The 23,327-nt window shown below is 56.2% G+C and overlaps 1 protein-coding gene across 1 annotated transcript in view; it reads right to left on the reverse strand.

Moving 5' to 3' along the window:
• RUNX3 (RUNX family transcription factor 3) overlaps positions 1–23,327 on the reverse strand; it is a 63,687-nt gene that overhangs the window by 12,355 nt on the left and 28,005 nt on the right. Inside the window, exons 2-4 of the mRNA XM_024766676.1 lie at positions 17,365–17,642; positions 15,325–15,481; positions 7,627–7,731 (exon numbers count right to left, since the gene is read on the reverse strand). Of these exons, the coding sequence (XP_024622444.1) occupies positions 7,627–7,731; positions 15,325–15,481; positions 17,365–17,642 (540 nt within the window). The remainder of the gene's footprint in view (positions 1–7,626; positions 7,732–15,324; positions 15,482–17,364; positions 17,643–23,327) is intronic.

The following is a 23,327-nucleotide window of genomic DNA, read 5'->3' on the forward strand; positions in this document are numbered from 1 at the left end:
GGGCCAGTGGAAGGAGGAAGGGGTTCGCAGCCAGCCTGGGTCCGAGGATGGGCTCTGCCGCCTGGTGGCCTCACCCCTTTCCCCCACCCACCCCAAGCCACGGTGTCTGCATCGTGGTGCCCTCACAGGTCGTGTTGCTGGCCAAATCAGGTGACCGGACGCCCTCCACCCACCTGGGGCCCCACCATCTGCACGGTCACTTCTACCCCAGCCTGTGCCAAGGGACGCAGGATTATCACCCCCACATCGAGACCAGGACACGGAGGCCAGGATGGTAAGTCCTATCCGGGACACAAAGCCAGGACAGCACCCAGACCCCGACTCCAAGTCCAGTGCTCTTTCTCCTGACACTTCCCTTTCGGTCCCATTGTACAGTTGGGGCCACTGAGGCTTCAAGATGAGCCCTACACTAAGCGGTTGGTCTGGGATATAAATCAGGTAATGTGGTCCCAGAGCCCACGCTCCTGCTACATGCTGCTCTGCCTTCACGCAGGGCAGACTTCCTGGACAGGGAGGAGTTTTAACAGCACTTGGGGAACTGCTTCCTTGTTGCTGTGGAATGCTGGAGCCACGGCCCAGGAGGGGCAAAGAGGAGCTGAGGTGGCTCCACGTGGCCAGGGCGCCACAGAGTCTCAGAGCCATGGGGCCTGGGCCTTCACACTGGGAGCAGAACGGAACTCCCTGTGCCCGAGGAAAGAAGATGTGCCTTCAGAATAGACCTCTTTCATTCGGCTGCCCACAGTGAGAGCTGGGTGGGGAGCCCTGGCCCAGCTCACTAGGTCACGAGGGGCCCAGCTCTTTCATGCTGGGACTCAGTTTCCCATCTGCACACACTGCTCACTGAGGCCCCTCTAGCTTTGAAAGTCCCTGACTTAAGACTGCAAGACTCAGCCACTGGCCAGGATGAGGCCCCCCACGGGCACCCCCATCACTGCCTCCTGCAGCTGCTGCTCCCAGGGTTTCTCTAGTATTTATTCTCTGCCTCTTCCAGGAAGCCCCCTTCTCCCAGCACCTCTGCAGGCTAAGAGCAGTAGCTAGCAGGAATGGAAAGAAAAACAGTGGCTGACACTTACTCAGTGCTTCCTCCACTCCACTGTCTAAGCAGTTGACACGTTCTGCCTTGTTTCACCTGCATTATCCCCATGAGGGGGTCTACCACTGTCCCTAGTTCACAGGTGAGAAAACTGAGGCTCAGTGAAGGTCAGGGACATGCTCGAGGTCACATAGAGGCACCTGGCCACCTTGTCTTCCCGGAGCCCATCTTGTAGGAAAGGAGCCTGGGTTTGGAAACTCAGGGGCTCCAAACAATGGGTGTTAGGACCCAGCCCAGGCCCAGGGCCCAGAGCAGGTGCAGGATTACAGGCCTGGAAAGAAGAAGATGAGAGGGTCTCAGTGGACTCCACCAGGAGCCCTGCCCTGCTCGGAAGCTCAGCGCTGAGCGTCCAACCCTCTAATCACACCCTGCTCTAACCCACCAAGTCCCTCTGCTCCTCTGGGCCTCAGTTTCCACAGATGTCAAGTGGTTATCATAGTGTCTAACCCCTGAGTTGAGGATGAGCTGGAGAACAGGCCCCAAGTGTTTCAAGGTAGAGCACTTTGTGCAGAGGAGGGGGACTGCCTGGGGACGGCCCCACCTTGGCCCTCTGGACCTCGCTTGGGCTGCCTGTCCGCCTGCGGCGCCTGGGCTCAACTCACTGACAGCCCGTGGGACGGCACCTGCTCCGATCCTCACTTATGACCCTCCAGGACCCAGCGGCCCAGGCCTGTCCCAGGCAGCTCTTACCCGCTGGGCCACAGCTGTGTCACCTGTGAAGTGGAGCTCACGCTCTAACTCCTGAGTCTGGGGACAGGCCGGGAGAATTAAACAGCCCACCTGGCCTTGGCACTCAAGGAAGGCACTCTGGGTTTACAACCCCTCCTCAATGGATCTGGACAGTGGGAGGGCCCAGCCTCGCAGGTGTGTGAGAAGGATAAAAGTTGGGGGAGGAACACTGGGGCCCAGCCAGGTGGGTGACTCACCCGGCATCTCTCAGCACCGGGTCCCCACACCTGCCAGGTACCTGGTGCTTCAGGGGGAAACCCAGGGGCCATCAGGGCCACGCCCTTGCCTTCACACTGGCCTGACACAAGCCCCCGTGACAAGAGTGGCAACCGCTTGAGCAGGCATCTACGACGTGCCAAGCACTGTGCCAGGCGGGCCACGCGTGTCGTCTACGAGGGCCACGATCCTCTGAGAGGCCGCTATCATCACAACCATTTTACAGATGGGAAAGTGGAGGCACATGGTCAAGGTCAAACCTGGACTGCTCAGCGTGTTGCATGGAGCTCAGCTGCTAAGGTCTTGACTTCCCAAGACCTCCAAGAGAGCAGAGCTGGGTTCCTTGGCAGTGAGGCCCGACTGGCAGGAGGCCAGCTCAGTGTCCTGCCGCGGTGGGGTGAGGGGGGCAGGAGGCCAACGGGAGCAGGGAGCGGGGAGAAGCAGAGCTGGGCGGGGCCCCAGGAGCAGCGTGGTCTGCAGGCAACAATGTGGGCCCCAGCCATGGGGCCCTTCTCCCATCTGAAGCCACTTGGCCACCTCCTTGGCTGCCCGGCCACATCCCATACACAGCAGCCACTGTCTGTCCAGCCGTGGGGTGGGGCACCCGGGCCCAAGGCCCGCTCTGCGGCCTGTCAGGAGATTTACCCCTGGTTCCTAACAGCCGAGCAGAGTCGTAGGTGGGGGCTGAGCCCCAGGTGGTCTGCCATGAATTGGCCCCCCGTGAGCAGATGAAAGCCAGTCGGTGGCTAGGCAAGGAACCGGGCGGGTGGGGGGCCAGCGGCTCTCCCAGGGGCACAACTGGGGCTTCCAGTGGCCTGGGGTTGATTAGGGGAACCGGGGAGGTCCAAGGTTAACCCCTTCCCTCCTGCTGGGTGCACTCCCCCTAGGGCCGTGGGGTCCTGGGAGCCAGGGGCCAGGAGCAGTTGCCTTTCCTCAAGCTGGGCATCCCTCCAATCCCACCTGGAGCTGAGGACAGAACTGTGGCAACTTTAGGACGGCCACAGTCCTAAAGTTGCAGGCTCAGGGTCACTTTTCCTGCCCACGTCGTCTCCCGCCCCCAGCAGCCCCAGTGGCTGTCTGCTCACCTCCTTCAGGCCTCTGCTCAAATGTCACCTCTTCAGGAGGCCTCCCCTGTCCCCCTCCCACTGTGGGTCCCAGCCCTGCACTCTCCACCACTCCCCCCCGCCCCCCAGCTTAGATTTTCTTTGCAGGACTTCTCACTACCTGAAATTAAACTAGCTAATCATCTGTTTACCTTGTTTATTTATTCAACAAATATTTACTGAGCACCTAATAAGTGCTCACGTCTGTGTTCCAGGGTCTACATCAATGTCTGGCAAAGCAAAGAACCCCCACCCCATGGAGCATATATAGTAGTCAGGGGAGATGGAAAATACGTGAAATAAATGAGTGAACTATATAGCATCTTAGGAGGTGATAAGTAAAATGAAAGCCGGGAAGTGTAAGGGCGAAAGGGGGATGCCTGTGTGTTTGATTAAAACTGCGTGGTCAGGGGAGGGCTCACTGAGAAGTGTGAGTAAAGACTTCAAGGTGGGAAGCAGCGAGCCACACGTCTGGGGTTGTTGGGGGAGGCGTGTCCCAGGTAGAGGGAACGGCAGTGCAAAGGCCCTGAGGCAGAAGTGTGAAGCTGCCCAGTTTGAAGACTGGTCAAGAGGCCAAGGTGGCCAGAGTTGGGTAAGTGAGGAGAAGGGTGTCAGAGAGGAAGGCAAGGGGTAAAGGGCACAGATCAGGTTGGGCCTCGTGGGCCATGGTGACAACAGCATGGTTTACCATTTCTCCCCACCCCTAGTGTGTGAGACCCAAGAGGGCCAGAGCCCATCTGTTGGTTCACTGCAGTGTCCCTAGCTTCTAGAATAGTGCCTGACACGTGGTCGGTACCCAGAAAAATATTTGTTGAAACCGTCCCATGTACACTTTGGGGAAGAAAGGGCCCTCAGGCAAGATGTCAGAACAGCCCCCGGCCCATGGCCTCAGGCAGCACGGAGAACCTGTGTCCTGCCCTCTCAGCTACGGCACCTGCTAAGCCTGGGAGACAGGGTGAGCAGTTCCCACACTGCAGTCTACCCCAGGCTCGCCAGGCGCTATACTGCCTGCTGCCCCGTATATTGGATCCTGCTCCACTGCTTCTTTACCAGCCCCCGGTGACTCTGAGGGACACAAGCACTGAGAACCTCAGAAACCAAGGCCACACAGGCAGGAAGCCACCAAGCCAGCCTTCAAACCCAGCCGGCCACCTGGCTGCAGACTGGGCACGCTCTGCAGGGCAGCGGAGGGGAACGACCTGGCCACAGAACCCACAGCCGGGCCTCGGGGATCTGCAGGCGCCTCTCCCTGGCTCCCGGGACCAGCCTCTACTCCCACCCCTCCCCACGGAAGGCTCAGCCCTCACACGGAGTCGGGGGTCACAAAGCAGAAGAAAAGCCCCGAAGGGAAACCCTGTGATAATCCATCAGGGTTGTTGGGTACCTCCTGCAGGCCAGGCAGCTGTAATTCATGTAAAGCTCACGACTCCCCGGAGCAGAAGCTAAAATCATCCCCGTCTTACAGATGAGTGCACTGAGCTAGGAAGGCCCTTCTCAGGGGCCCCTGTTTCCCTGAGCCCCAGGCTGGAGCCCCTGGGGTGCACCGAAGCTCACCCTTGGGCGAGTGGCTTGGCCTCCTGGCCTGTCTCCTCCTGGGGTTGTCGAGCATCAATTAAGAGACTCTGGGGGACTTCCCTGGTGGTCCAGTGGTTAAGACTCTGTGCTTCCAATGCAGGGGACGCAGGTTCTATCCCTGGTTGGGGAACTAAGATCCCACGTGCCGCGCAGCACGGCCAAAAAAAAAAGAGACCCTGCACAGGGCCTGGCACACAGGGAGTGCTTGTTGACCAGCAGCAGCTGAGCTGCCCCCTGACCACTTATAGGTGGGGAAACGGAAGTTGGGGAAGGAGGAAGATTTGTCCAAGGTCGCAGAGTGAAGGGCAGGTTGGGGCTGGAATCCAGGGTGCAGGTGAGACCTGCCCTGAGGGCCGGGCAGGGGGAAGAGCAAGCAGGTGCTCAGATGGGAGACTGGGGGATGTGCCACCTCCCACATCTGCTCTTTTCTATGAATGAGCCTCTGCTAAGATTCTGTTTCAAGTCACTGATCTGGCCTGTACCGCCTTGCTTCTGACTCCAGCTTCTCTCCGCTCCTGATTTCTTTCCCTTCCTCTTGCTGCCTCGACCTATGCCACCCCTTCCCCTACCACCTCACCCCGAGAAGGGGCTGTCTCATGTCTGGGGGACCTCAGGAGAGACGAGCAGGCAAGGACTTGACTGGGGGCTTCCAAGGGTAGGGCTGAGCCTCCACCCTCATCCAGTGGCCTCGGCTGGGCAGGGCTGAACGTGGAGGGTTCTGAGGGATTCTAGGCATTGGCCGGTCCCTGGGTGCCTTCCCCCCAAGCTCCCAGCGCCCTCTGCTCACATGCCTCTACACAGCGGGCGCTCACTCTTTTGTGGAGTGGCTCCTAACAGCTCATCACCACGTGGAGCCCGACCGTGGCTCCCATTCACCCTGATCCTGCCCCTGAAGACGTAGAGTACGATACCCCCTCCCTCAACGGAGACTGGATACCTCTATTACTATGGCCTGGGTTTCTCAGCAGCCACCCTGCTGCCGACCAAGAAAGGTTCACCATCGGCTAACGGTGCTAGTGGTGGGAGTACAGAGGGGATGCCAGGTACCAGGGATAAGGGAATACCACAGATACAGAGACTCACAAGGACCCTCTGCTACAGCCAGATGCTATCCACAAGCCATCACTGATCTCCAGGCCTGCAGGCTGGGTGGTATCATCCCACTTCCTGGAGGAGGCAGCTGAGGCCCACAGAGATCAGACCTTGCCCAAGGTCTCCCAGCCAGGCAAGCTGGCTCAGAATCTGCTCTCTGTACCGAGCGCTTAATGGCTCACAAGGGCTTCCCAGCCATCACCGCCTTGAGACTCTTGGGGTCACTGACCCGGTTCACAGATGACAAAACTGAGGCCAAAAGGGAGCCATGATCGTTCAGAGCCACAAAGTCCAAGGCCAGAGGCATGGACCCATCCACGTCCAATCCCAGCAGGAAGGACTCAGCAGGAATCTGGCCAGGGCAGGTGCCAGCTGGGAGGTGAGTAACTTGGGCCTGATCACCAGGTTCAGGAACCCGAGGCAGGATGGAGGAGGTGTGGCCCTGAGAGGCCTACAGGGAAACTCTTCCAGGGCCACCAGGCCCAGCTCAGAGCCTTTCCCAAGTGGCCAGGTACTGGAGTGGGCCCAGGAACTGGACAGATGGGGAGCCAGGCCTGGGTGGCCCTCACTGGTGCTGCCCTGGTACAGCAACACCCCATTCTCAGCCTCCTGCCTCAGGCCCACTTAGCCCTGGAACTGGAATTGAAGGCTGCCTCTGGGAAGACTGGCGCCTCCCTGAACCTGAGACAGTGTGACGCCCTGGTCAGGTTCTCAACATCCCTAGGGCTGGATTCTCTCCTCCCTGGAACTAGTGACCCTTTGGTTCAGGATCCCATGAGACAATAAATGTGAGAGGGTTTTCTCAACTGTAAAGGGCCACAGTTACAAAGAGAAGGACACGGCAGCTCTCAATACACCAGGCATGAGCATGCCGTGAGTGGGGGCCAGTCCACACAAGAGCTCTGCTCAGAGCTCAGGGAGCAGCCAGTCCGGCGATGACCAGCTGCTTCTTTGTTTCACTCATTCATTCAGGGAACACAGGCCTCAGGCCCACTGTGGCAGCTGCCCCTCCAGTTTCCCCAGTCTGAATCTGCAAACTCTAGGTCATTCAGCAGGCAGAAGCGATGAAACACAAACTTTCTTTGATGCTAAAGTGCACGGATCAGGGCTCCCTGCACAGAATATGTGCTCAATAAATATTTGCAGAATCAAATTTGCATTCCTGATCTCAAGATGTGGGTCCTGGGGTCAGAGTGTCTGGGCTCTATGTGACTTAAGTCACATGCTAAGACTCAAAGAACGTTTCCAAGGAGGGGATCTGGCCTTGCAGCCCGAGCAGCCCCTACTTCTGATGGCTCCCTCCCTCCGCCACTGGCAGAGGAAGCTGGGGTGGAGTAGAGCAAACCTGGCCCAACCTCCACCCCCAAACACACACACACACACCACACACACACACACACACACACACACACACACACCACACACATACACACTCACACTCCACACACAATCACACACACCACACACACACACACACACCACACAGACACACACACACACAACACACACCCATCCTTTTCCTTTCCTTAAAGGTTGCAAATCCATACTCCCCCAGCCGGCCCCCAGTGGGCAGTCATCCCTTGGGGTACGGGGAGCCAAGGGCAGGTCAAGTTGATTCAGTCATCTCCTCTTCCCAGAATGGCTTCCTACAGCCCGGGGCTAAGCACAGGCACACAGTCGGGGCGGGGGTGTGGAGCGGAGGACTGCAATCCGCCACAGCTCCCAGGATCCAGTGCCATCTGTCTGACCTCGGCGACTGCCCTTCCCCCGCTGGGCCCTCCTCCCCGACCCAGGGGGCTGAGTGGCTCTGGCACTTACGTCTGGGCTCCCGGGGTCCATCCACGGTCACCTTGATGGCTCGGTGGTAGGTGGCCACTTGTGTGGGGTTGGTGAACACGGTGATGGTCAGTGTGAAACTCTTCCCTGGGGGGGAGTGGGGAATAAAGAAGAGGTTGGCACCTGGAGCTATTCACGACACCCTGAAGCCCTCATCTTCCAGAAGGAGCAGGTCTCTCTACTTTGAACCTGGGCAGAAGATAGGGTTCTGGGTAAAATTCAAGCTGCTGGGGTTGGCATTCAAGGCCCCGGGAGGTCTGGCACCAACTTTACCACGTTCCCCTGCCCCACGCTCTGGCCACCCTGGCTTGCTTCCTCCCTGCTTCTTGGCCTTTGTTTGTGCTGTTCCTTCTACCTAGAGACCCTTGCGATTTGGGGGTGGGGAGCTCAGTTGAGTACATATTTTTTTTTCATGAAAATAATTAGTGATCTTTATAGAAGACTTTGAGAACACAGAACATATAAAAAAGAAGAAAACAGAATCACCCACAGTTCCACTAGCCAGAGATAAACACTATTAACATTTGTTTGGGTGTTCTTTCCTGCAACCCTTTTTGGGCGAGTGTGTGTTTTTACATAGTTGCAATGACACTAAAATACGGATTTCCGTACCCTCTTTTTTGTTCACTTAACATCACATCATAAGCACTTATGTCATTAAAAATTCTTCATAAACTTCATTTTTAATGGCTGCAAAACATTTCAACTCATGGAAGCCTCACCTTTTACTTATCCACCTCCTTACTCTTGGGTGTTACCTTGCTGCTAATTTCTTATTGGCGTGTGCAGCTGGGGCTGAAAAAGGACTGATTTGGGAACTGCAGACATTTCATTTGTAGACACAACTGTTATTTCCAGAGCTCTGTTCTATTTTTAGATAGACATTTGGCTCCAAAGTCTCCATTCAAAATTCCTGAGAGGGGAGAAAACTTTTAAAATCATCATTTTTGTTTTACCATTTAAAATAAAACGAAAATGGCCTTCTGTTTATAAAAATCTTTGTCTACATCTCTGCTTACTTCCTTAGAATAGATTCCAAGAAGCGGTGAGTGATTTCATCACGTCAGAGGGTTGGGATGGATTCAGGGGCATTAATCTCTCCGGTGAGATGGCTCTCTGGAGAGGACTGTCGTGATTGGTGTGGGCCCGAGTCTACCGTGATGCTGTCAGCATCTTCGTGACCTCATCTATCAAGGTGGAAAGATCTCTTAAACACTCTTGACTTTGTCGCCTTTGTTCTATTACTAGTGAGACTGAAATTTTTTATATGTTTACCATCTGTCCTAATCCAACACAAATCATTGCTTCATGGTCTTTCATACTTTTCTATTAAGGTTTCAATGCCTTAAGGAAAAGTCACTCTATAAAGCTTGTTAACACTTTCCTGTCCTGTTTGTGGCAGTCGGTTTCCCACTTCACTGGCCTTTACATTTCGCTTTCTGACACAAGCTGATTTGCATTTTCAGTTCTACCTCTTGCTCGTGATTTCTCCTGTCATTTTGTGTTTAGAAAGGTTACCTTCAATAAACACCATCCTCTCTACCTTCCACGTTGAATTCTTTGATTCTTCTGGGGGTTTACTGGTTGGGTTTTTCTTCAAAGGGCACCCCAATTTTCCCAGCATCTTTACTGAAGTGAGAGCCCCCTCTCCTGCCCTGTTCTCTACCAGCATCAAAGCCTCCATGCGTGTGAGGCTGGTGGGGGGGGGGAGCTTCGCTGATCCTCAAGTCAAATTGGCCTCCTCTTGCCCTGCCTCTGAGCACCCTTATCTCTGGTCCCCAGTTACAGGCCTGGGGACTCCCCGAGGGCAGGGGCTGATGGCGCTGTGCACCTGTGTCCCCCCAGGGCTGTCCTCATCCTCCCAACACCTCTCCAGGGCAGGCAGGCCTGATTCCATATTCCCACTTCACAAGTAGGAGACGAAAGCTTGCGGGGGCGGCGGGGTGTGAGAAACAGTAGCTTAGCATGGCTGGTATTTGTTGATCGGTGATGGAGGGAAAACTCCAGCCTCAGAAAGAGGACAACCCAGCACAAAAGAAAACCAGCCAGGCTCCCGGGGCCACACCCAGGAACCCAAGGGCTTCTGAGACTGGGGGAATGTAAGGGGGTAGGGGGACAGAAGGGGTTTAAATTGAGGTGTGACTCAAACTGGGGAAGAGTGGGGCCTCTCTGGAGGGATTTGCCAGAGCTGCCAGCTGGAGGCAGGGGTGGAAATGCAACCCACTCCCGACCTGGAGCTCTGGGCCAGACACCCACCTGGCCCTCACTCAGACCACAGGGGTGCTTTCCATGCTTTCTGGAAACAGGAAGTGCAGAGGCCTCCTGCTCCAGGCCCCACCCCTCCTGGGACCCTCCTTCCCTCCTACTGCTTCCCCTCACTCTGAGGTCTTTTCCCTCCTGGATCCTTCCCCCAACCAGTCAGGCCCTCTCCAGGGGTCCCTGGGCCTCTGACCCTTCCGTCACCTCCTTGGTACCGCAGGGTGCCAAGCCGATGCGTAGTTGAGGTTGACAGCCCAGGGCTGGATGGGCCCCTGTGCCCGCACTTGCCAGCTCCCTGGAGTGCTCTGTTTCTCACCTTCCTTCCTTCAGGTCATCACTGAAAAGTCAACCTTTCCAGTGAGGCCCTCCCTGGTCACTTTATCTAAAGGAGGCTTTTTTTTTTTTTTTTTTTAAGGAGGCATTTTTAACTTGGCATCCCTCTTAGAATTGAGCGGGCTCAGAAACTGGGACAGGAAAAGAAAAACATGACAACTGTATCGTCCCTAGCCTCTAGCTGAAATTTAGCATCTCTCTTAAGTATGAACGTAGACAACAAACCACAGAGGCATTACAGCAGTCCCTGTGACCTTGTCACCAACAGACGTCACAAATATTTACATATCACATTACAGACGTTGCAGATTTCTTTAAATATCTTTCATGCTCGTCACAACTTCAAAGTCACGGTCGTCATCAAACCCGTTGCTAGATCTTGTTATTTAACAAGCTAACAAGGCAGCGCATTTATCACAATTTTTAAAAACGTTTTGCTATGTTTTAATATAATTGGTTTTCATTGCCATCCTTTGTATTTTATTTCATTCTTTAAAAAGCACAATTCTGAGACTGTCAAAGGGGTCCATGGGGTAATGAAAGGTTAAGAAGCTCACTCTGAGGCATCATAGACCTTCCCACTCCCACTCTATCTGCTTGAGTTTCCTCCTAATGCTTATTACTTCTAATAATCTACCTACTTATTTATTTTATTTTGTCTCCCTTTACTAGATTATAAGCTCCCTGGGGGCCAGAACTTTTGTCTTGTTCACTGCTGTGTCCCCTAGGACAGCATCTGGCATATAGTAGGTGCTCAATAAATGTTTGTTAAATGAATTAAGGGCACAGGTTACGGCTCCCATTTTACAGATGAGAAAACTGAGACTCACAGAGGGGCAATGAGTTGACCAGGTCACACAGTATCCAGGCAGAGCGCCCAGGAAGGTTAGAATGTACTGGAGCCTGCCCCTTCGCACCGACCCTAAGCACCTACTCCTGGGGAGGGAGGAGCCTCCACCCCACCAGGCAGCAAACCACAGGCTTGCCCTGAGGTCACCAGCCCACCTTAACAGCTTCCTCCCAGGTTCCAGGCCTGACACCACCCCTCCCAGGTACCCACAGAGACCAGGGAGGGAGGAAGGGAGGGGCTGGCACTTGGGAGCAGGAGTGGGAGGGAGGGGCAAGTGTCAGGTGCCACAAGAGGCAGGGGCCCCACGAACCACAGGTGGGGAAAGCTGTCTCCCTGAGCGCCCATCACCTCTCTCTCCACCTGGCGGCAAACCCATCCTCCCACCTCTCCACTCTCTTAGAGCAGGAAGCTGAGAGGACAAAGGAGGTGGACAACTGTGCAGGAACCCCGGGCAAACTCTCAATCAGCTGGGAGCCCAGGAATTGCAAATCAAGGTGCTCCCACCGGCCCTGGTAGGAGGCGGAGAAGTCCTGTCTGGAAATAGTTGCTCCTTGGGGCTGAGAGTGGCCGTAGGCGTCCCCGCAGGACCTGGGTCCCTGGATGGAGCAGCAGATACAGCGGGGTCTGGCAGTGTGCCCTTGGGCAAGTCCCTGTCTCTCTTTGCCTGGGTTCCTGTGGGACAAGCCCCACTCACTGGGGCCTCAGGGACAGCGGGAGGGGACATCTCTGGGGGCCTCTGGATTTGTTCAATGTCGACCAGGAAGCCATCCACTCCTCCCCCACCAGTGGTCCCCCTAAGCCTGCACCTACACGTTGGCTCCCCAATCTGTCTCCACACACTACGGTTTCTTTTTCACCAGGTCATGACAGTTCAGGAAGTCATGTTGTTTTCATCTTTACCTAGGCCAGTGGCCCCCTCCTAGACAGCATTTTGGGGGATGTGTGCTGCGTGGTCCTCAAGAGGTGGGATGTGGAAGGCAGGGGGGGATGCAAATGTCTAGCACTGCACAGGGCAATCAACTATTCACTCTTCCCGTGTGGGAAAAACTTGCTTATGTAGATTCTCTGAGCCATGAGCCTAACTCAGTTTTAGATAAAACAAGGAAAAAGTTTTTACATTCTTTTGATATGTACTGAATTTTCTGGGAGGGAAGACAATTCTTTTTTTTTAAAAATTTTGCTCAGAATTTTGCCAAGAATTGCTCACAGCTTCAGCGAATCATGTCATTGACGGCAGTGCCACGTTCAGACTTTGAGTCATGTACACCTGGCCTGTCAGGCCGGCCGCAGGGGTCACGGGGCTTCAGCTAGAGGTGCAAACACCCATCCACCTCACAGTGTCTGTCATCTCGCCCCAACATTTACATATTCAAATAGATACATCATTATAAGTTACTTTTCCTTTTTCTCTCCATTATAGCGATGGAATTATATGGATTTTGAACACGCACACAGGTGGATAGATTAAGTTATCGTGCGCGTTTCAATTGTAGGATGGTAGAGGGCGTGCTGCAAAAACTTGTAAGAAGGGGCACTGCGTCCGGCAGGGCGGGGACCTTGGCCCTAATGGCTGCAGGAGAACGACTTGGTTTCCTTCCCTTCCTTCTCTTGGTTTACACCTTCAGGCTTATCGTGAGGGCTCTGGGGTGGTGGTGTGCGTATACCTTGTACGGAAAGCTATCTTCTTGGAATTAAGACAGATTCAAGGAGTAAAATGCAAGGAAACAAGCAGAAGTTTCCATCTGGTTTCTTAGCTCTGGCAGAAGTCAGAGAGCCAGGGAAAGGCTCTGAGTCCAAAACCCCAGCCTGTCCTGCCTCCTAAAGTGGCCCAAACTGTCTGTGTCAACCACCAATCTGTTCCTCAGAGGGAATTTCCCAGTGGGCAGGAGGGGCACAGCAGATGCGGAGCTGCAGGCCACAGGACCCCTGTGTCCTCCTATCTCACTGCCAGCCGCCTCCACTTCTCCCACTCGACACCTCACACTTTCTGGGTTTCCCCCACCCCCGCCCAAACCACACCGTAATCAGAAAATCAGTGACTGTCACCATTCAAAGGGACTGCAAAGATCTCCTCCAGTCCCAGGCATTTGGAGTAACAAAATCTCTGAGCCGTATCCAGCCCTCAGCATGTGCCAGCTGATATGCTAGCACCTGTCTCCTTAACGCTCACAAAGATCCCACGAGGGAGGTAACATTATTATCCCCATGTTACAGACGATGAAACGGAGACACAGAGAGGTTAAGCCATTTGCCCAATATCATCCAGCAAGTCAATGGCAGAGCTGGGACTGAAATCCAGGTCGGCTGGTCGTAGAGCCCAGGCTGTTGAAGACCATGAGCCTCCAAGGTCTGAAAGCCCCGTCGAGTTCCACGGGTATTGGAGCGCCCACTCAGGCCTCTTCTGCCTCCCAGGACCACTGAGACTGGCAAGAGAATGGCTGTGAGGATGTCTCATAAACCCAGACTCCTGCATCTCCCAGAGTCATGACCCCAGCCTCAGCCTTGCCTGCTCCAGGAACACGCTGCTACACAATGCTTTGGAAACCTATCTCCCTCCCGGTGGGCCTTGCAGGGTGGGTGCGGGTCTGTGGGTATAAATACCACAAAGAAATCGTTTTCAGCAGCAGAAGGGCCAGGCAGGGTCTCAGTAACACAGAGGATCACCGTCTCTTCGCTTTCTGGAGTTCACCTCCCAGAAGAGGGTGTAGGTGCTTTACTGGGCTCCCAAGACCGACCTCCCCTTCTGCTGCAGCTGTAGGGGGCCTCCCTCGCCGCTGCCATCTGGGCCTGCGGACCTGGCCACCACCCCGCCGTCCAACTGCATCCAAGCAAGCTACCACCAACCAGTGGCGAGCGACTCTCCACTCAGGGCTGGGGCTGGGATTAAGTTGCAAAAGGCTTGAGAGATTGGGGATGACAAAAGGGGCTTGAAGACTAATTAGGAGCAGCAATGAAAGCTTAATTCATAAAAGCAAACATTTTCCATCCATCAACCTGCAACCAGTTAAGGGCAACGTCTGAAAGAAATCTGGGCGTGGGGAAGGGAGCCAACAGGAACAGGAAATGTTTGAAAGAATGTAAACTATTTCAGTTTCATAAAAAGTAACAAGTAAACAGTTATTACATGCAAATAATGCCCTGGTTTTAATTAATGCTGAAAAGTCAAAATATGTTTGACATTTGTATGTATACACTGAGCGGCTGGAGAGGAAAAAATGGTGCCCAGATGCCCTTTTCCGAGCAGGACTGGCGGCTCAGAGGGAACTAAAACCTTAAGCAGGTCTTGTTTATTGGTGATGAAAAGTACCATTCTGCCTCAGTCTCTGTCGCAACTGGAAGCAGAGGGAACCTAGCTTACTTTCTTAAGCGGGAGGGGCCGGCTGGTGCTTGGGAAGGACACTCCCCGCTTTTCAGCAGGCTGGTCTTAAAGGGCCAGCGAGCCCTCAAGTCTCCATTTCACCCCGGCAGGGGTTCTAGAACTTCTCCTCCCAGAAGTGATGATGGGTTTCAGGTCCCAGCAGCCTCCCACTCAACAGCCCCTGGCAGCAGCCACAGCGGCGTCTGGTCCTGCCTTCCTTCATATTGCCTGAGGAAGATCAGACAGGCAAGGTGGCACACCAGCCATGATTCTAGGGTGGGAGACGGCAGCCTTCAAGCTATGCTTTCCAACATTCAGCATGCTGCACTGCATTTGTTTCTTTTCTAAACCACCTTAAGGCTCGAAGAACTGGTGAAACTGGGGCTTCAGGAGACCGCAGCTGGGGAGAGGCAGCCTCAAAGTGTGGGGGAGATTCCACCCCAGTGGGGAGAGTGGCTGGGGCGCTGGGGACCTAAAGACCAAGGATTTGTCTAAATCAGCCTCGAAGCATCCTGCCAAAAAAGACCGACGAGGCCCCATTTTGAAGACAGTGATAGTCTACTATCTTCTCCCAGCGTCTTTTGTGAGACAAGGGTGCTTAACCGGGAAAGAGGGGAGGTGTGGAAGACTTCACAAGTTAGTAAACCCCAGAAATGGGAAGAAAGTTGTGTCTTTTCCGGCAAAAGACCCTAACGTTCTTCACATCCTCAAAAGGGTCTGTAACACCCTAAGGGGTTCCAAACCGCTGTTTTCGACAGAGCTGGCCCTGAAGACCTGTTTCTGGGGCTGCCACAGGGACCCCAAGACCTCGCTCTCAGCTTCCTTCTCCCCGCCTTTGCCATTGCCAAAGGTGGGCTGGCGCGGTCTCCCTCCCGCTCACCTCGCCCACTGCGGCCCACGAAGCGAAGGTCGTTGAACCTGGCCACCTGGTTCTTCATGACGGCCGAGGCGTTACGCAGCTCAGCGGAGTAGTTCTCATCGTTGCCGGCCATCACTGTCACCACCGTTCCATCTGGCACGTCCCCCAGAGCCACCACCTGAGGGCATGGGGGCAGGGGGACAGCTTAGGAAGGTAGGGGAGGCCGAGGAAAGAAGGGGAGGAGCTGGGCGGGCAGCTCCCCTAGGTCCCAGGCGCACTGCAGATTTTTCAAATGCGGGTTGGAGAAGAGGTTTAAGAACAATAGCGACCTGCCCCCAATACAATAAAAATCAAAGGACAAAATCTCTACCTTCCACACCCAAATCCTAGATCAGCTGGCTAAGTCACGTCCTGAACAATTTATCCTTTCAATGAGGTTTAATCTAAGCGAAAGCAGTGAATGAGCGCGGGCAGTAGGTTGTGGGGTGCAGTTCCTCTCTTCCCTTCGGCTTGAGCAAAAGAGGAATCAACACGCTCCTAGCAACCGAGTCTCTAAATGAAAATAATATCATCAATAATAGCGGGACTGCTCCCCACATTCAATTAACGCCAGAGCCCTTTGGGGTGCAAAATGTGGCCCTGAAAGGCAGCCCAGGCCCAGTTTATCTGCCTCTGCAGAGCCTGAACTCGTTATGCAGGGAAAATGCAAAATGCAAAACAAACTGGTGTTTTCAGAGGGTTTTGTCCAGAAAACCCCTTTAAAGTGAGAGAGGGGCTTTTGATAGCAAGGAGGATGCACCTGCTGGGAATTGCAGGATGGGGGTGGAGATGCCCCCCTAATACAGTCTCTCCCACGCCCCCATCCCAAGGAGCGTGGGGAGGCAGATGCCTTTTGAAAAGGAATCAGACTGCAAAGGCAGTCACAGCCATTTAAACGTGGCCACCGCGTGCAGGGACTAGGGATCCAGATGGTAAAAATTTCAAGGAGAAAATGTTCGGGGTCTGATTAAAAAGGCCAGATTTCCTGTCAACATCCTGTCTTCTTTTAATTTCAAAGATTCCTTTTAAGCTCCAAGTGACAGTAAAACCTCCGATCTGAGGATTAAAGTCACACGGGCTTCCCCCTCCCCCTTCTCCCCGGGAGATTTTCCCCACTGGTATTTTAAGATGTCACCCGGGAGACCTCAAAGAGCTACTCATCCCTTTTTCCAATTTGGAGTCGTCTTAATGGGACCAAGGACGGCCTCAGCTGCCAGGAGCCGCTGTTTCCAGCCACCTCAGGCACCCGCCACCCCCAGCCGCTGGCCCTTCCTGCCTTGCCCTTTCTCACGGCAGCTGTGAGAGGTTTAGGGGAAAACCAAGGCGTTTTCGTTTCATCTCGCTGCCCCCTTAAAAAAATGAAAATGAAACAGTCGCCTACTCCCCAGCAAAGAGAAAAAGCTCCTCTGAATGACTGGGGGTTGCCAGGGGTGGGAGCGCCCCCAGTCTCTGCCTGACATTCGGGATCCCGGCCGCAACCGTTTAGGGTTCGTTTAGGCCCCCGATCCCGGCCTAGAGCCTCCCGGTGTAAAATTTCAGAAGCCGGGAGTTGACGGTGTGAGCAGGAAGTGTTTCTGAAGCAGTGCAGAAGGAGGGGTGCTGCTCCTCTGAGAGGAGGGTAGGCCCTCTCCACCCTCCGCACCCCGCCTCCGGTGTCCTCGCCCTGGTCCCGGGGCTCCTCTGCCCCGCTGCTCGCAGGGCTGTGTCCGAGGGATCCGGCCTGGGGAAGAGCGAAGCCCCATCCGCCCGTTTCCGCATCAACATCTCTCCGCAGGGCTCCCCAAGGGTGGAGGGGCCAAATCCTCTAAAAGTCGTCCGTGTCGGGTGCATCCAAGAAGGAACGCCGAAGTCCCCGGCCGGAGCGCGCAAAGAGACCGAAAGCGCCCGTGGCTCGGCTGCTGGGCTCTAGCCGTGGGGTCGCGGGCACGTCCCCGCCCCTCCCTTTCTGGGGCCCTGGTTCCAGCAGCTGAGACGCCCGAAGGCGCAGGGCCGGTGTCCTCCCGCCCAGGGCCCCGCACTCACCTTGAAGGCGACGGGCAGCGTCTTGTTACAGCGCCAGTGCGAGGGCAGCACGGAGCAGAGGAAGTTGGGGCTATCGGTGCGCACGAGTTCGCCCGCGTGGTCCGCCAGCACGTCCACCATCGAGCGCACCTCGGGTCGGGCGCGCCCGCCGGGCCCCACGGCCGCCTGCGCGCCCAGCGCGCCGCTGTTCTCGCCCATCTTGCCGCCGCCGCCGCGGCCGCCGCCGCCGCAGGGGAAGGCCGTGGAGGGAGGTGTGAAGCGGCGGCTGGTGCTCGGGTCTACAGGAATACGCATAACAGCGGCCGTCAGGGCACTGGGCGGGCGGCGGCGGCGCGGCTCCCCCGGGGGTGGCTGTCGCTGGCGCCTCTTCGGCAGCCGCTGCCGCGAGAATCGGGAAAGCAGAAGCAGCCGGGCCAAGGCCTCAGGGCGCAGGGGGCGGCGCCCGGGGACGCCTCCCCTGGGCCAGCCAGCCGCGAGGCCTCGCTGCCCCGACGGCCGCGCAGCCTGTCCGCTAGTCCCGCATCCTGGGCGAGCGGCCCGCGTGTGGCCGCCCTCGCGGCGATCCCGGTTGCCTTGGCCGCGGCGGAGCCCGCGCGGGCTGTGCAGCCACCGCCGCCGCTGGCCGCCCCCGCAGCCCGCTAGCGGCCTCCCCACCGACTCCGCAGCCGCAGCCCCAGAGCAAATCCTCGAGAATCAAGTGGCGGTGCCGAAACCGCCCGCGAGGGGTTAGTACCCCGGGGCCCGCGGGGGCGGGGCCGGCCCGAGCGACGCGTCGTGCAGCCAATCGGAGCCCCCATCGCGGGCACCTCGGCAGCGCTCGCGGGGGAGGAACGGGGACCGCAGAAGGCCGCCCAACGGGGAGGGGCGGAAGGCTCCGCCCCGCCGAGGACGCCCGGGGTTGGGGGGCACCCAGCGCGACGACCCGGGGCTCCTTGAGAGTTCTGGGGAGCCGGAGCCGAGGCCAAGAATTTGTTTAAAACGTCTAGTCCCTACAGAGGCTCATTTGCCGCCGCCTCCTGACTCGGGGGCTGCAGCTGCTCTTCTGTCGCCCTTCCCGGCCGCCCGCAGCCAGGCCTCCCCACTCCAGCTGCTTTCGGCCTGTGAAGCTTGCACTCTCAGCTGGGGGCCGCGGGGGCCTCAAGGCCGGTGACATCTAGCGGGGAGCTGCCCCAAAGTGGCTTCTCACTGCCCCTACCTGTCCCGCAAATTATTTTGACCCAAAAGCCTCCACCGCATACGAGATTACGCGCGAGCCAGAGGCCTCTGCAGCTCCCAGCTCTGCGCGACTTTCCTCCCGGCCCCGGTGGCCCCGGTGCCAACCTGGGGACAGAGGGAAGGGTGTCCCTTATGCGCCCTCATCGGCTTGGGGGCGAGTAACCCCATTTCTTTCCGCTCTCCCCTCAAAATAACTTTCAGCATCGCGCAGGCCTCGCTGCGTCGTTCTTCGTTGTGGCGGCCTGAGGGTCTTCGAAAAACGCGGTGGGGCCTGAAAAACGCGAGTGTTTACCCCCGCCCCCCGCCGACCCCGCGCGCATGTAAACACTGTCCTGCATCGTGGAAGAGGACGCGAGTCTCTGGTGAGAGGAAAACTGTGCAGAGAACGCAGGAATGGCTGCAAAGCTAAGGGCCCCTTCTTCCAAAGGAGGGAATTTTCATCCACCATGTGGATGCAAACTGGCTCCCGCGGGTCCACGCCCACCTCTGCCCGGGCGGTGCGCTTGGGCCACGCGGGCAGGGACCAAAGACCGCTCTGCCGAGGCACTGCTCGCCGGCCCTGGGTCCTCGCTCCCACTCCCGGCCGCGTGGCCCAACCATTCCCCGGCGGCAAGCAGGCAAACAATCCCTTTCCCGCCTCCTAGGCCGGGCGAGCGGGCGTAGGGACAGGCTACATCGAGGAGGGGAACTGGAAAGATCAAGCCGCCATTCGCACTGAATTATCGCCACAGATGCGCTCCCTGGAGTCTGGGGAACGAACGGTGCAGAGCCTCCCCGCCGTTTTGCAGATCGGGTTGGATATTCGTTGTTTCCGGCACTCGACAGGTGCAAAACGACCGATTCCAAGCCTCGGGAGCAAAGAAGCATAGGATCTGAAGGTGGCTGCGAGATCTCGCCCTGGATCTGACCCCGGCCCATCGCGAGCCATTTCGTCGTTGCCAAACGAAATCAAGCCCTGCGTCCGCTCCAGGGAGGACCGGCTCTGGCCCAACCTCGACCACCTGGAAAGCTGATCCCCACCCCTGTCGGAGCCTCACGTCAATCCCTCGGGCCATTTAGAGAACAGGGACGACGAATGTCCATCACTGGACCTTTTTATAGAGCCTACACGTCGGAGTTGCAGATCGCCGGGGCTCAGGCCCGCTCGCTCACGTGAGCACTGACACTAGCCGCAGAACTAGAAGAAAGTGAGGAACCAGGACCTTGGCGCATCCAACCTCTGGGAGCTTCCTGCCAGGTAGGGCCCAGGGCCAGGGCGGACGGGCGACGCCGCACTGCCCTGGAGCGGCCAGGACCCGCTGCCTCTGAGGTTCGTAAATCCGATTTGTCAAATGGTTTTGGTTTGCAGCCATGCCCTTACTTGTCTCTCCGCCTGATTTCTCCCTCTCATCCTACGGCTGGCTTACAAATGGGTTTCCTGAGAATAGGACTCCTGTGGATCTTGGCACCTGGCATAGGACCCGTCATGGCTCCAGCCCTAAGGAAGGCGCTCGCTGCCAGTGGGCGCCAGAACCAGGGAACCTGGGTTGTAGACGTAGGAGGTCGCCGGGGCCGCCGGGGGAGGAGCAGTTCCGAGATCCACCGCTAGTTGACGCCTGCACTCTGCCAGCCGCGGAGATGCCCCGACAGGCTCTGCGCACAGATGTGCGCCAGCTGCGGTCCCGCGTTCAGGCGCCGCCGGCCGCCTCCTGCAAGCTGCCCCTTCTGGACAGACCTCCCGCCCTATTCCTCACCATCTGTGCGCTACGTATCGGACAAACCAGTGGCCTTGTGGTAGACCAGAGGCTGCCCTCTCCGCCCCAATGGACAAGGACGCTCTCTGCCTTCGCATCTCGGACACCGGAGGGCTCCTGCGCCCTCCGACCTGCTGCAGAACGTTCCCTCTGGCAGAAATGCACAGTACTTTCCTGTCCTGTTCCGGAGCACCGGGGTTGAGGAGCACTCACAGAGGAACAGACCAGCTCTTTCCCAATTTCAACCTAAGGCAAACCTGCTTTGTCCCCACCCCAGACTGACAGACCTAGGGTCACACCTCTCTCTCTCCTTCTCTTCCTACCCCCTCTCTCCCCGTTTTTCGAAGGACAGTTACAGTTGGAAAGCTCCCTGTCCCCAAGCTGGGACACCCAGTTACCCTGTCCCTTCCCCATCTTATGTGGACAGTCATCTCCTCTCCTTCTTCTCTGGGACCGATGGACAAACAGCCCACCTAAGGGAACGCCAAGTTGTCCACAGCAGGGGGAGGAAGCCAAGAGGTCTAGAGCTACCTTGGCCCAGAGCTGGGTAAACAGGGACACAACCTGGAGCCTGCAGAGTCTGGGTTCTGGGAGCCACTCCTCCCGCCAGTATCCTCCACCCCTGGAAGGGGATCCATGGGGTCAGAATGACCCTGTGTCAGGCACCATCCTCCTGCTGCAGGAGAATGTCTAGGAGTGCGCTCCTAGCACACTCCCGGTAGTGAGGTGCCTGCACGTCTCTCCCCTCCCACCAGAGAGAGTGCTTCTGAGGGCAGGTCTGATTCCTAGGGAGTCCCAGTGCTTGGGGAGGGGTGAGGACCCCCCAGCCGTGCCAGATAGTGGACGTATATGCTCTGGAAAACCTAAGAGGTCCATTGGCTGTGGAAGGAGCTTTGGTCTGAGGTTCCACTGCCTGAGTTCTTCCACCACCTACTGTGATCTAGGGAAAATTGCTTAAAACCTCTCTGAGCCTCATCTGTTTCCTCTGTATAGTGGGGGTAATAACAGTGGCCTCCTCATAGAATTGTGTGTAAAGTGCTTAGCACAGGCCTGGCACATAGGTGGTGCTCCATCCATTCTAGCTGGCACTGTTGTTTATACTAAAAAAATAAGTCCTGATCACTCCTTGTCTGGGGCCTTTGGCAAGTCCCTTCCCCTCTCTGGGCCTCACATTTCCCATTTGTGAAATACCCAGTTCCCAAATTCAAAGCTTCCCCAGACTCGGAATCTAGTCCTTGGCAATCCTGTCCCCCTTGGTTCTCCTGGGGGCGGCCTGGGGGAGCTAAGGAATGTCCAGGCAGAGACAGCTTGCAGGAGGGTTTTCCAGCAACCATCACAGGGCTGCCGGTGCCTGGACCTTGAGGACTCACCTTCCCCTGGGCTCTCAGACCCTCACTCTGGAAACCCACTCACCTCATCCCCTACCTCCCCACAGACACTTTCCCAAGTAGAAACTGACCTCAGCCAGCACTGTCAGCCCTCACGCCCTCCCCAGGAGGCGGCTGTTCCCTTTATCCTGAGTCTCATGGGAGCCCCAGTCCAGTGAATAGACAGAGGACAGTCATGCAGAAGCTGATGGTTTCTCCCAGCCCGACCTCCACACCCACTCCAGAGAGACCCATGGTGAAAGCTGTTTCTTTCCTAGTGCCCTGGAACCCAAGGTGGAACATTCCTGTCCCTCACTGAGCCTCAGTTTCCTCTTCTGTGAATGGAGGTCATTCTAATCGCTCCATTTCACAATCTGGCGGGGAGGGGTATTGTGTCTCACCACATGAAAAATACCATCGATTGTTCCATGTGAAAGAAAAAGAAAGAGAATGCTGCTATTTAAACTAGGACTTGTCTGTATCCTTATTTCAGATATGTATTTATACATATGTAAGTTTTATTATATATGCTACCTATATATCATATATTAAAACATACATATATAATTAGTGAGAAAGGGTCATGAAAAACAGTAATACGGTTGAGGGGTTGCTGCCTCCGGAATTGGGAGCCTTCACCCCAGAGAATCCATCTCTGAGGCCGTCCCTCCTGGGCAGCCTCTCAGGAAGGCTCCTGCTGATGGGGCTGGAGGAGGAGGACAAGTGGCTTCGCAAATTGCAGGGTTTTTTTTTTTTTTTCTCTTTTGGAAAGGGCCAGACAGACTCTGAGGGGCGGGAGAGGGAGCTGGGGAGAGCATGGTGAGTAGGACACAGCTACAGCCTCTGCCGTTAACTGGCTGTAACTTTTGCCCAGGGTCTGCACCTCTCTGAGCCTTGGTCCCCTGGACAATAAAGTAGGAAGAGAAGTAACAGCCATGTTGGCTGAGGTGTTATCACGTCCAGGCACTGTGTTTGGGCTTTAAGTGCGTCTTTCGATCCTCATGTGTACATGGTAGGTGTTACGCCCATTTAAATGAAAAGAAACATTGCTCAAGGTTTTCTGGGCTAAGGAGGACAAGCACCAGATTAAAAGCTCAATCTGACTCAAAATTTGGGGAGGAGGCACCTCAAATGGTTATATACGTTCCTCCTCCCTCCCCCCACCAGTGGTTAAATGAAGAAATGGGAAGAGCCCAGTGTACAGATATTGAAAGAGCTCAGTACAGTTAGCTGTGATGATGGTAGGGGAGCTAGAGGCAATACAATTTGTTAAACAACGGTGGACTTGGAAATCAGCAGACCCTTCAGACTCCGGGAAGCGGGTGCAGGGGTTGTCCGCTCCCACAGCCTGCTCTCTTTTTACCTCCGAACCGACTCTCCTGGGAGGAGGCTGACTCAGCTGTAGTCCCCAGTATACAGATAGGAACACTGAGGTCCAGAACGGGGAGAGACTTGACCTGAGTCACCAAGGAAGAAGGGAGACTTGGACGGAGCTCCTGCAAGGCCAGGGGGCAGCACCACGGCCGGGCGGCCTGACCTCCGCCCACCCTGCTGGAGCCCACAGACAGAGCCGCGAGCCAGGGCTGCAGGGCGTCCCTCCAGTGCCCCCTCCCGGCCAGGTGCGACCCATCGCTCCAGGGGAAGTGCC

The sequence above is a fragment of the Neophocaena asiaeorientalis genome, unplaced genomic scaffold (genome assembly GCF_003031525.2).
Source record: "Neophocaena asiaeorientalis asiaeorientalis breed wild unplaced genomic scaffold, Neophocaena_asiaeorientalis_V1.1 scaffold79, whole genome shotgun sequence".
Taxonomy (NCBI): Eukaryota; Metazoa; Chordata; class Mammalia; order Artiodactyla; family Phocoenidae; genus Neophocaena; species Neophocaena asiaeorientalis.